Genomic DNA, 12,983 nt, shown 5'->3' with positions numbered 1-12,983 from the left:
TCGTGGGATGGCAGGGCCAAAGCTGTGCAGGAGGGAAGAACTAGGACTGCTGAGGAGGACTGCTGAGAGCAGGCAACGCCCCATCTTAGCTGCACGGAGGTCAAGGGGGGAAAAATAAGTCACACGCAAGTACTTCCCACTTGTGTCTTTTATTGATGAATGCAAAACACAACACTGACGGACAGGCATGCATCACGGCACAGAGAGCAGGGGTCGGGGGCCTCATACATCTGAGGTAGAGTAAGGTGGCGCTGGGAGCAGGGTGGGGAGGAGGGAGCACCGGCCATACTGGGACGTCGTCCCGGCCCCACTTGGGACTAGGGGCCACGGAAGAGCTCAGGGTGTTGTGCTGGCCACACTGGGAGAAAGAGTCAAAACATTTCACATCCCGAGCGGGTTCACTGCCCCTCCCCGTGGACAGAGCGGTGGGGTCCCCTTGTCATCGGCTTGCTGGGTGTCTCCCCACGAGTGGGGCTTGGTCTTTCCCTTTTCAGGGGCAGGCCCCACGCACCCTCGCCCCAGAAGTAAGAGCTTTGTGTGGAGAACGCCAAGGCTGCCGGCCAGGCTGCTGGGGCCAAGCGCGTTAGAAAGACCCTTTTTCTCTATAAAAATAGTTTCACTTTATAAAAGGGGAATGCTCACCTCGGGTGGGGGTGACAGTGCGTGACAACGTTCTAAGTGGGAATTCCAAGTGGGAGTTCCATAGTGACGAGGCTGGGGTGGACGGACAGGATGGGGAGCGAGGGTCCCCCTCTCAGACTCTACTGGGTTGTGGAAGAGGGGGTGTCGGGAGCACAGAGTCCTCCTTGGTGGGGGCTGGGGAGTGTGGGTGTCTGGGGAGGGACTGCCCCTCTCGGCTTCCACAAGGGTGGGGCAGTAGGGGGCGTGGGCCCCGGCCGCGGCCTGCACGCAGCGGTCAGTTGAGCAAGGTTCCGTAGAGCTGGGCTTTGGTGAGGCTGTCCTTGCGGCTCAGCCCCGAGCCACCAGTCCTCGGGAAGGCCTGCTGGGGGCTGAGGCGGGCGGCAGGGTGCATTTCCGGCGAGGCCTCCATGGAGCTGGGCTCCAAGGAGTCCCTGGAGCCGTGCTCAGGCTCAGGGCTGCTGCCAGCTCCACACAGCTGCACCCCCAGCCTGTCCCTGTCTCCCTCGCTGGGCGCATAGCCAGGGAGCGGGTCGGCAGATCGGCTGGGGCTGAGGCTCAGGTCGCCACCTGCCCGCAGGAAGCAGGGCTCTGCCAGGTGACCCTGGGAGAGGTCGTCGCCCTCCGAGAAGCTGTCGGCCTTGTAGGTGGCATAGAGGGGGCTGGCGTGGCCCTCAGCCTTCTGGCCTGGGCTGCCCCCGCTGCCACCGTAGTAGCGTTCGGAGAAGCTGCAGGGCGAGGCCCGGCCCGCGGTGCTGGTTGGATAGGAGTAGGCACCAATGTCCTCCACGCTCAGGGGCCGCCACTGACCCCGAATGTCTTCTCCAGGGAGCCGGGCGGACCCCGGCTTGGCCCGCAGGCTCCATAGGTTTGGGGGCATCAGGGCCTGCTGGGGGCCCGGGGTGGCTGGGAAGCGGAAGGACTCGGCTGGGTAAGGAGACACTGTCCGTCTGAATCCTGGGGCCACCTCAGCCTCGAGTGGGGCTGCCACCGCGGCCGCAGCCTTGGCAAAGCGAGGGCTGCCCTCGTAGGTGGCAGCCGGCGGCTTGCGGTTGAAGAGCTCGTCGCGGCTGTTCAGGTAGATGGCCTGCTGCGAGGCGGTGAGCGTGCTGGCCTGCGCGTGCTCCTTCTCCTCCGACGTGGCACTGAAGCTGGAGTAGGAGCTGGACGTGGGCAGCGAGCCCGCGTAGCCCGGGAAGGCCTCGCGCCGGAAGCCAGCGGGGAAGGCCGCTGCCTCGGCCTCCTCCTCCTCCTCTGCAGCACTGTCCGTGGAGTTCTGGGCCCGCAGGAAGCCCACATCTGTCACGGGTGCGTCCACGCTGGGTCGCCGGTCACGCCGCCGTTCTTCCGGGCAGTAGAGGGCTGTGTCGCTGCAGTAGATGTCTCCTTTGTATGGGGGCCGCGGGGCCTGCTTCTCCACCCCATCGCGGAAGGCCAGGTCACGGGCCGAGGCATCTGACAGGTGGGAGGACAGGCTGGCGGGGTCAGGCTTCTCCAGCACCTTGGCGATGACGCAGGTGGGGACGCTGTCGGCGTAGGCCGGGTGGCAGAGCTGGGAGGGCAGGCTGCAGCCGAGCTTCTCCATGTGCAGGCTCACGCGCTCCTGGAAGTCCGAGGGCAGCTGGAACAGGTGCAAGGGGAGGGGAGGGTGGGGACGAGATCACAGTCAGCACGGAGGCCCAGCCCTGGCCCTGAGGCTGAGGACCACGGTCAAGCGTGACCGACAGGCAGGCTGACAGACACGTGAAAAGGGACATCCCGGGGTTCTCACAGCACACCGCAGGAGCCAGGGCCCAGGATGCCGGGTTGAACAAGTGCCCAAGCACACGGCTGTTGTCAGCACCTGGGGCTCCCTGGTCATCTCTACCTGCCCCACCCATTCCCGACGGGGCAGACAGAACCCAGAGTCAGGCCAGAGAAGCTGGGACGGGCCTGGCTTGGGCCTCACTCCCTGCTCCTGCCCAGGGGCTGACCTGCTCTCAGGCCCATGGGTTCTGAGCACCCACCCTGTGCTGCAGAAGGAGACAGACTCAGAAACAGATGCAACAAAGATTGAGGCCAGGGCCACGCACCCTGTGGCTCCCGTGCCAGTGGGCGATGTCCCGCTACTGTTTGATCTATTTTGTGAGCGTGTCAGGTGTGGCCTGGGCCCAGGGGAAAGGGGACTCGGACAAGGGCCTGGGTGGGAGGGCTCGAGTGTGGGTGGGCTCTGACCCGTCTGCTTCGGCACCTGACAGGCCTGGTTCTGAGTCCAGGTCTGCTCTCTGCTCACCATGGCCCTTGGTCAGTCCTGTTCCCTGAGGCGTGTTTCTTGTCTCTAAAGTGGGACTGTCATTGTGCCCAGTCCCCAGGGCTGCTCTGAAGTGCGCACGCTCTGGATGGGGGCTTGCAGCAGAAACAGGAGCAGCCCCAGAGGAAGCAGAGGAAGAGGGGTGGGTACAGGGAGTCCTGGAGAGGGCCACAGGCTGTCCAAGCCAGGGCAGGCAGGATGCGTGGGGGCAGGGAGGCCAGGACCCGCAGGTGTGAGGAGGTCGAGGGGCTCAGGCTCACCCGGCATCTTCCTCCTCAAGGGTGGGGGTGGCCTCGGGGTGGGGCCGGCCCAAAAGGAGCCCAGAGTGGTCCTGGGACAGGGTGGGCCTGGCTGGGGCGGGGTCACGTTACCTCGGACACCTTATGGACCCTGCCGTAGGTCTGGCTGCACTGCAGCAGCTGGGCCGCTAGATTGCAGTCCTTCCTATAGAGCTCCTGGAAGACAAGAGAAGGCGTTTGGCGCAGCTCGCCCTGGCAGGTCCCTGCTGCCCTGACCAGCGCCGAATGGCCAGTGGGCAATGGGAGGGTGGGCAGACCCGGCTCTGTGGCTGGCAGGACAAGGACGGACTCCCGGCCTCATCCCTCTGGGCTTTACGTTCCTGCCCGCGGGTGAGGGCCTGTTTGGACCTGGAGCTGCTGGTGTGTGCAGGGTCCTGCCAGACAGTCCTGCTGCTGCCCAGACGTGGCCCGGGGCCCTGCTGAGACAGAACCTCCCACAGGTGGGGCAGTGGAAGTGTAGGCCCCAGGCTTGTCCACCAGGTCTGGTCTCCCTGCCCCTCAGCCCCCGGGGGGTCCTTCCAAGATGACCTGGTGGGCAGTGACAGGCAGGAATGAGGGTGGTTCCCCAGCCCCTGCCACCCTTAGTCTCAGACTTGCTGCTCATGCCCCACTAGGAGTATTGCCTGGCCATGGGGCTGGCTGGGGGGGGCGCTGGGCTGGAGTGGGAAAGGTGTGTGACTCTGGGTACAGACAGGGACTGGTCAGCCTCCAGAGCTAAAAACAGATGCAAACAGTAGGACTTAAGGGGATTTGGCTGACTTTGAAAATCTCTGTTGCATGTGCCTGTGGCTGCAGAGGCCTTCACCCACTCCAGACCCATAGCAGGGCTCTGACCATCTACCTGCCTTGCCCCATGGTGCTCCTGGCCAGGGCTGCTGCCAAAGTCCAGCTTAGCCAGGACCAGTTCAGGCAAGGTGGTGCACAGCATGGGCACTCCTTCCTGCCTCCCCCATGTCCTGGAGCCTTCTGCAACCCCACCCTCACTGAGGCTGGTGCCCCAACTGGCCTGCATAGTGGAGGGAACCTAGGTCCGCAAACCCCTCTCAACACTCCCTGGGCCTCCTAGGAATAGTAAAATTGAGTGAGAACTGAGAACTGGCCCCTGTGAGGCCCTTGTGAGGCTGCCTCATAGAGCAGCCAGCCTGGCTCTGCCATTGCACCCCCACCAGCCCAGCCAGTAGGGCATGCCATTTGGAGGCCTGGGACAGTTTCTGCCATGCACATGGTCCCCAGAGTGAGGACGTAACACTGGCAGGGCCCCTGGCTGGGCACTGTCCATGTCAGAGGGTGTCAGGTTCAGGTTCTTCCCAAGGGGCAACAGTTGCTGGCTCTCAGGCGAGAAGCCACGGCCTTCTCAAGCAGAGGGAGCAGGAGGGGGTGCTGCACCTGCTAAGAGCCTGGTGCAGCTGAAAGGACCCGGTGGCCTTGAGCCCGAGGTCTGCTCTGCCTGTGAGCCACCGCTGCTGATCTGGTCACTGAAGCTGGCTGTGCCTCAGTTTCCACACATGCACTACCCACACAGAGATGTGCCAGAAGGGGTGGCAACTTACGCAGAGGGCCTGGCCTTGCACTTGAGGAAAGGTCTCCCCATACCATGTTCTCTATGCCTGCTGCGAGAGCCACACTGCGTGCAGGAGTGGTCTGGGCTTGGGGCCTCCCGTCCCCACCTCTGGAATTGCCTCTTCACTATCAGAGGCCCCACTCCACTCAGCCTCCAATCCCAGAGTCCCCAGATCCCAGGCTGCTCTTGGCCTCCTCTTACCTGAGCTCTCAGCAGCTGTCACCCAGCTGGCCAGCTTGCTGAGGACCACCTCCTCCTCACGTGGCTTGGGCCACCACGCATGCCTGGTGTCTCCCTCTTGCTAGCACTCACTCTCAGTTGTCCTTGCTAGTTCCAACTTATTAACCAACTTTGGAGAGTCCCCGTGGCCTGTAGCCTCCCCTCTCCTCCCCTGCACGCACTGCCTTGTGACCTCAACCCACACGCAACAGGCTTCCATCCAGCTCCACACCCTGGTACCCAGCCACCCTCAAGACCGTTCTCTTTGGATGCAAGCCTCGCTGCACCCACACCAACCCCTCCACAGGTGGCCATGCCTTGCTCAGGCTGCGATCCCTGGGGCTCGCTAGACTCATCACCTGCCTTCACGCCACACCAAGGGCTCGTCCTGTCGCCTCTATCTTCAAAATGTTGCCAGGAATGAGCCCTTTTCCCCACCTGCCTGCCACCATCTTGGCTGCCACTGCTCTCTGTCCTGTGGATTGTGGCCTGGTCTCCTCTGACCTTCCTACCGCTGCCCTCAGCAGCCCCTGCACTGTGTCCTCACTAGCTACCAGCCCAGTGGAACTGTAAGTGCAGGCACACTGCCCCTTTGTTCAGGAGACTTCGGGGGCCCCTGCCTCAGACTACAGTCCAGATTCCTGATGGACCTTGTGCAGTGAGGCTGTGCTCCCCACTCCCAGCTGCAACAGCCCCTTTGCTTTTCTCTAAGTTGGGCTGGGCAGCATGGCCCTTCAGCCTGGAAGAAGTCCTCTCCAGGTGTCTGCAGGGCCTCCCCCCACCCCTGCCTTCAGGTCCTGGCTCAAGCAGCCTGTTCCAGAAACACCCAGCCAAGTCTGCAGACCTTGCCACTGGCAGCTCCTCGTCCTGCTCCTGGCTCCTCTCCTCTCTGCAGCGGAGCCCTTCTACCATCTCCAGGGCTGTGCAGTTACTGCTACTGTCTGCCATCCCCTCTCTGATGTCAACTCCATGTGGGCGGGGGGGGGGGGGTGTATTTTTTTTTGCCCATGCTGTTCATATCAAAGTCTCAGGATAGCTAGATCTGGCAAGGGGTCGATCAATGCTGAGAGCATGGTCGCTGGAAAGTGCCCACCCATTTCATGGGGCCTCTGAGGACAGGCCTTTGGGCAACACTGGGGCGCGAGTCCTGAGTGCCACCACCCCACCTGGGGCCAGGAAGCTTCACCCTGGGTGGGATAACCTGGCCTCCCATTCCCTCCCTAACTCAAGCCCTCCCAGCAGAGGGTCTCTTGGGGATGCCTTAGCAGCATGTGGCCCACCTGTCCTTCCCCAACTGCACCAGCACTCCTCAAAGTCCTGAACACTTTGCTCAGCCACCTGTCCCCTGTGCCAGGTTGGGGCCAAGCCCCTTGGCTTGGAGCTCCTCCAAGTCAAAAAGGCCCCAACTGCCAGTGCTCCCAGGAAGCCCCCTCAGATGCCCCACTGCCCTCCATGGGCCAAATGCACACGGCACTTACGTTGTCCTCTGACAGCTTGTCGATGGTCACCTTGGCCTCCAGGAGGTGACTGTTGAGGGCGACAATCTCATGGCTCAGTGCACGCTTCTCTTCCTCATAGTGCTGGCCCTGCGGGACAGGGAAATGGAAGGAGGTGGTCAGTGGTCAGCTCTAGCAGGCTAGCTCAAGGCCTGTTGGATTAGGCCTCCTGTGTCCCAAGAGCCTGAATGACATGGTGCTGGGGGCCCAGGTTGCAGGGGTTAGGAACATGGACTGACCCAGGTTTGAGGCCAGCTGCACCACTGACAAGCCGATGACCCCTGGCAAGTCACTGCCTGCCGAGCCTCGGTTCTTATCTGCAACACAGGCCCACAGCATCCTTTCCCAGGAGTTTGGGGATGGCTTGTGTTCTGTGCCTCACAAAGCCTGCCTGCCTCACTCGACAGATCAGGAAACTGAGGCTCAGAAGAAAAGGGGCCTGTCCAGGGTCTCAGCAGAGCCAGACCAGCCAAACCACAAAGAGAGGAACCTGTCCTGACCCCCGAGCTGGAGTCGCAGATGCCTTCTCCTTAGAGTCAAGACCAGATGCCCATGGCCACCATTGCTATTGCTCCTGCCAACACACAGAGAAAAGGCAACACCAGGTGCTATGTGGGTTTCAAGGGTCTCAACCCCCACGAGGGCCGGGCCTGGGGAATGTCCCCAGGAAGGGTGGGTTGACGCTCAAGCCCACCTCAGACTCTCGCACCACCTGAAGGAGGGCTCCCCTCAGTCCCTGGGCAGCTGAGCTGACTCCATCCCAGCGCAGGCCCTCTGTCCTGCGGCTCTGCTAGCACAGCCGGACAGGCTGCTTGACCTGATGCTGGCGCAGCCCGGGCAACCCGGCCCAGCCCTGTCCTTGTCCTGGTAGAACCAACCCAGTCCCGGAGCCACCAGGAAGCGAGATCTGGGACTCAGCTCCTGATTGAGCCAGGGGATGCCAGGGGCCACTTCCCCCATGTGCTCAGAGTCACAGGCCCTAGGAGGCAGTGCTGGATGGGGAGTGGCGGCGGGGTGACCCTCACCATACGGTACAGCTTGCCCTCCAGCTCCTGGTTGATTCTCTGCAGTGCCAGGTAGTTGCTCTGAATCCTGCGGCAGGAGGGAAAGGGTCATTGCTATGCAAGGTCCAGCCTTCCCGCACCCCTGTGGCCGCGTGCCTTTTGAGCAGGCTGGAGCTGAACTTCCCATCCTGTTTGCCCCGCCTTGGTTGAATGTGCGCTTCCTCCCAGAGCAGAAACCACCTCATTAAGGCCGAGTCTCCTCCAGGCTTTCCTAGGCCAGGCCAAGGCCTTGTTGCCCCCACCCCAGCAGGATCAGTCAGGTCCTCTGTCCCGGCCAGCTTGCTCACATCCTCAAACAGCTCTTACAGTCCTCGCGACACAGCTGACAGCGCAGCTGCACGTTAGTAAGGAAGAGACTGAAGGCATGGGATGGACCCGGGGCGTGAGTCTAGATGGAAGGAGGAGTGGAGGCAGGCCTCAGGTGGAGGCTCTGTGGATCCCCTCCAGTGTCAGGGGCTGGGGGGAAGCTTCCATCTTCTACACAACCTTTGGGTTGCGTCCTCAGCCCCAGCTTGCCAGGGGAACTGACACAGAAGGGCGGGTATGAGGCAGGCAGTGGCAGTGGCCGTGATGGGGGTCTGGCCGGGCTTGGTTTCCACACAACAAGATGGTGACATCGGAAGGCTCAGCAGGACGGGGCCATTCAGGGAGGGACAAACAGCCCTCCTGGCAAGCCCCCCTCAGGGCAGTACCAGCTGGTTCTCTATAAATATTTAAAACAAACTAAACCAACAGCAAAGCTGGCCTTCGCTTCCATTCCCTGTGTCAGATGCGAAAGTGCATGAGGGGTGAGAGACACCATCCTACAGGAGCAGTGGTGCCGCTGGCCAGCGTCCAGCCCCAGCCACTCCAGGAGGGGCCCCAACTCTGCATCTGTCTCCTCTCCAGGCCCAGACACCGCGTCCCCATCAGGACCCAGGGTGCCACTGGGGACCCTGCTGGGCCAGTCGCCTCTGGAGACTGCGTCTATGTCGTGCTGCCACCACACCCAAAATGAACAGGAATGAGGGGCTTGGAGTGGAGCCGGGCATGGAGAGGGCACGGGGAGGAGCCTGTCCCTGCTACCAGCTGACCCTGGGTTCAGGTCCTGGCCTGCTGCTCTGAGCACAAGGTCTGACTTCTACCTGGGCAGTCAGGAGCCTCCTGCGGCAGCTCCCCCAGGGGCCTCACCTGCGCAGCTTCTCGGTGACCTTCTCTAGCTCCTCCTGCGCGCGCCGCAGCTCGATCTCCAGGTAGTGGCGCGTGGAGTCGAACTCCGTCTCCAGCTTCTCCAACTTGTGCGTGGTGTAGGACAGCCGCTTGCGCAACTCACCCTTCTGCTCCTGCAGCGCACTGCAACGACATGCCGCGGTGGCCGGCCGCGCACTGAGCGGGCAGCCGGGCCACGCGGGCAGCTGACCAGCTGACGTGTGCCGTGGGTGCATGCCACGCCCAGGTCGCACTCTCTCGCTCGTGCACACACACAGTTGCCCCCAGCAGCGGCACTGAGGACTTCCAGCCCCAGGGGTCAGGGGCTCTGAGCCAAGTGCCTCTGCTGCAAGTAAGTCCCCATGTGGTCACCTTGGAGTGGAATCTGACCCCAGAACCTTGCCAGTGTGTGTGGGTGGCTTAAAGGGCCCTGGTACAGGGAGCGCCATTGGCCCCCAGGCCTCCCTTGGGAGCTGGCCAGGGATGCCAAGGCCAAGTTGGCAGTGTCATGCTTGAGACCTGACTTCCCTTCCCCTAATTGACTGGTGGCCCCAGAATACTGTGTCTACCTCTCTGAGCCTAAGAGAGGTTTGGGGTGACACCCCACGCCCAGGCAGGACCCAGCAGGGTTGGCACACAGCACTGGAAGCTCAGCAGTGCCCTGCCTGCTCAGGTCCCCTCGGGAAGCCTTCCTGAAGCCAGGGACGCTCTTGGGGCTCCACCTTCCCATAGACTGGGGGCTCCCCAGGATGCCACCTGCTTGCTCACAGCACCACCCAAGACACCAGCTACCCTTCTGAGCCACCAGACAAGGATTACTTGAAGTAAAGTTGGGCACCAGGCGGGGGCTAGTGGGTGACCTGCCCCAGGAGCTGGTCATGAGCTCCCAGAAGGGCAGGGGCCACTCTGCTGTCCCCGGGGTCAGGGTAGGGGCCTGAGCACCAGTGCTCTGGAGGGGGGCAACTTCTGGCAGGTTTGATGTGGGGTACACAGCAACATCCTGACCGTGGGGAGCTGGAGGAGGTCAGGTGTCATGCTGGAGACCCCGCAGGGCCCGGAGCCTTGACTGCTCAGATGTGGGCAAGAGCCTGTGTCCTCAGGACCTCCCCGACCCAAACCCAGCAAGGGATGTGCAGGGACAGGGGAGGGTTCCTCCGACTCCCAGGAACAGGACCGCTTCCCCGGCCCCATCAGGAGCTTCCTCAGTCTCTGGCCTGCAAGTGAACCACGCGCCTTGCACCCGTGAGCCTCCTTTAAGCATTCTTGGATTCCTGCCTAGGTCTACATTTTTAAAAATAAATAAAAATAAAGAGTTGCTTACATGCTTGAGAATTTCACAGAAGGGCGGGGCGGGTCTTCCCAAGAGTCAATTCCCCCAAAGAGGGGACAGAATAACAGGGGAAGCTCTCAGGCAAGGCCCCCCAGCTGGGGGAGCCCACGCAGGCTGGCTGCTGCTCCACGGTCTTGCCCACCTCCTCCAGGCAGCCTTCCTGGACTGCCCAGCCTCTAGCATCCTGCGACCAGACTCCAGCTGGCCCCACCGCCCCTATTTTCTTCCCTGTCAGGGCAGCAGACTTCCTGGGTGCCCACATCACCAGGGCTCCCCACTGCAGACAGTGTCTGGTTTGGGGCAGGCAGCAGCCCCTGAGGTTGGATGTTCCCTGAAGCAGCTCGTTACAGGCTCCGCCTCCTCGAGAAGAGGGAGGGCCTTGTCCATTGCTCCAGTGGCCATGTCGGGCCTCACTCCTGACCCCTCCTCCAGCCTCCCCTGAGTACTCTCTGACCAGTTCTGGGGCCTCATTCTTCTGAGGCCAGCAGTTCACTGTGCCCTCACCCAGCCCTGACCCATTTCGGGGGCCTGGTTTCCATGGGACTCCTCAGAGCTGGCTGCCCTCCCTCCCCCATCTTGACTACCTTGCTCTTGGGCACTACTGTCATTGGGGCTGGCCAGCCCCTGTCCCCCAGCCACCCGGCATGCTTGCCCCCTTCCCCACCGACCCTGGGACTTTACAGCAGGGAGCAGTGTTCTGGCCCACATGGCCCACAGTGGAGAGGGCGGTGAGCAGGAGCGCGGGCCGACGGCAGGCCACCCCAGGGCGCATCTCCGGAACCTCAGTTCACCTGGGCCTCCCAGGGACTTTCTGCACACTGGGTGACTTCCTCTCTGATGGCACCCCAGCCCCTCATGCCGGCCACCTCAAGTTGCACCCAGGCCAGTCCTTGGCTGCAGAGACCACACTGTGGCCACCTCCACGCCCCTGGCTGCAGGAGCCTCCAACTCAGGCTCCTGACATGGTTCCCAGCCCCTGCCACTGTGATGCCCCAGGCTCACCCACACTGGTGTCCCCACCACGTCTTCCCCTCCGTCCCTCTGGCTCCACCACACCCAGACACGGCCCTCGCCCAGGCTGTTCTGCAAAGCCCGGGGCCTTTGGAGGCCAAATGTCTACATCTAGCCCCACCCGGACCCCTCCTGGTCTAATCTCCAGCCGGGTCTCTTGGGCTCCACCCACCCCGTGCCCAGCAGCCAGCGGACCCCTGTGCCTCTCACTCAACTATCCAGTGCAGACCCAGAGACCACCTGTTGACTGCCACCTGCACCCCAACGTGGGGAGGGCCATGGGACCCTTCTGCTGCCCTTCACAGCTGACTCCAATCCTAGAGGCTCAGTTTCTTTAGAAGTTCTGGACAGGAGGATACTGGGTGGTCACCTGGGTCTTGCCACAACCCTGCCTCCTGTCCTCCCTCTCAGGGCACTAACCCGAACCCCACCTGGCTGTAGCCTCAGTTTCCACAACTGTAAATGGGGTTAGTTGCCCACACATGGGCGCAGGTCTGTCACTGGCCCCCGTCTGGTGGGCACTAAGCCATTGGCATACAGGGATAAGGCTGGGCTGGCGCTGTGGAAGCAGGGCCTCCAGGCCACTGAGAGCCTGGGGGAGGTGCCGGGGCCCGGGGTCCTGCCTTGGGTCAGGGTATGGCCTGGCGGGTCCCCAGTGTCCAGAAACAGGCCTTAGCCAATGCATGGGAAAGGGAGGGTGCTGTGCTAGCAGCGGCCAGTCGTGGTCCTCCAGGTTGGGGCCACCCTCCTGTGCCAGCCCTGTTGAGCCTGCCACCTGCGGGGCCACCTCGCTTTGATCTGGGCCCATGGAGCTGTCCCTAACCTGGCAGCGAGAGTGGGCTCAGGGGTTCTCCCCTGCCATAGCAGTCCCTGGACAGGAAGAGTCCTGGAGCAGTCTCCCCTCACGAGGGCCACTCCTGGCCACTCACAGGAGTCAGAGCCTGGGTGGGGTGGCAGTGTCCTGCTGGCCTGGGAGACCTTTCTTCTCTCTCAGCCTCCTCATCTGTCTTGGGGAGTCAGACACAGACATGGGATGGATGTCCGGGGACAGACGCAGACACCAATGAATGGGATGGGGGGAGACAACAGGTGTGTTACCTGTCCCAGAGCGAGGGTGAGGACCTGGTCAGGCGGCCCTGCAGGACTCGGGGCTGCCCGAGGCACGAGGGCACCCAGGGGCTGCGCAGCCTGTGGGCGAAGAGGACAGAGCTGCTCAGAACAGGTGGGACAGGCTGGGGGCATGGGGAGGCCAGCGGGGCCACCATTGGGCACCAACCAAGGCCCTCGCTGAGAACCTAAGAGATGGGAAATCCATGTGTTGTGCACCCCATGGGAAGACTCCTGTCTTCAAGGTGGCAGAGGCCAAGGGATTCAGGAACCTCAAAGAGGGGTCCCAGCCGGTGCACCTGTCAGAACTCTCTGGTCACTCTAAAGGGTCTGTGGCATTGAGTCCCAGTGTGGCAGGCCCCTGTCTGCAGGCCTCAGAGGGAGTCATACAGTGGAACAGTGTGTCCCCTCCCCTGCTCTGGGGCTGTCAGTTCTTGTCCTGTTACGGGACTGGGTTCCTGTCTGGCTACTTCCAGTGTGCAAGACCCACCGGTCAGAGACAGGATGCTGGAGAGACAGGTGGTCCCTTTTCTCTGCAGGACTGTCCTGTGGGCTGTGGGACCTGGGGGTGGTTAGAGGATCAGGACCCACTTCACCTCCCCTGGGATCTGGCTAAGCTCCCCGGATATAAGGCCATAGTCTATGGCCATAAGAATAAGGCCAGTCTAGACTGGACAGTGTGGTGTGGGAAAGAGCACAGGTCTGGCCTGGCCTGTTGGGGCTGCCCTACTGGAGGACAGCAGGACACACACCAGCCCCAGAGGACTGCTGTGTGTGGC

At 62.4% G+C, this 12,983-nt stretch overlaps 1 protein-coding gene across 4 annotated transcripts; it reads right to left on the bottom strand.

Annotated features, from left to right (window-relative positions):
* Positions 1-916: 916 nt before the first annotated feature.
* Positions 917-9,120, bottom strand: Begain (brain enriched guanylate kinase associated). Of its 4 annotated transcripts, none has more exons than XM_027946552.3 (5): positions 8,739-9,120; positions 7,530-7,596; positions 6,487-6,594; positions 3,301-3,384; positions 917-2,260 (listed from the first exon to the last, which is right to left on the bottom strand). In XM_027946552.3, exons 1-5 carry the CDS (start codon positions 8,990-8,992, stop codon positions 917-919), a joined length of 1,857 nt encoding a protein of 618 aa, XP_027802353.1. In that variant the 5' UTR covers positions 8,993-9,120. The 4 variants fall into 4 exon arrangements, with proteins under 4 accessions (XP_027802353.1, XP_071463636.1, XP_071463637.1 ...); XM_071607535.1 differs by having other exon boundaries at positions 917-2,242; XM_071607536.1 differs by lacking the exon at positions 3,301-3,384.
* Between the last annotated feature and the right edge of the window lie 3,863 nt (positions 9,121-12,983).

This window comes from Marmota flaviventris, chromosome 2 (assembly GCF_047511675.1).
Source record: "Marmota flaviventris isolate mMarFla1 chromosome 2, mMarFla1.hap1, whole genome shotgun sequence".
Taxonomy (NCBI): domain Eukaryota; kingdom Metazoa; phylum Chordata; class Mammalia; order Rodentia; family Sciuridae; genus Marmota; species Marmota flaviventris.
Note: the sequence above shows the minus strand (reverse complement) of the source record. Positions and strands in the feature narration are given on the sequence as shown.

Excerpts from the sequence above, each read along its gene's own strand:
- Begain (XM_027946552.3), bottom strand. The coding sequence starts at position 8,992 with ATGCACCCACGGCACACGTCAGCTGGTCAGCTGCCCGCGTGGCCCGGC. Across the intron at positions 7,597-8,738 it reads GTCACCGAGAAGCTGCGCAG|GATTCAGAGCAACTACCTGG; the intron begins GTGAGGCCCCTG and ends CTCCTGCCGCAG. Across the intron at positions 6,595-7,529 it reads AGGGCAAGCTGTACCGTATG|GGCCAGCACTATGAGGAAGA; the intron begins GTGAGGGTCACC and ends CCTGTCCCGCAG.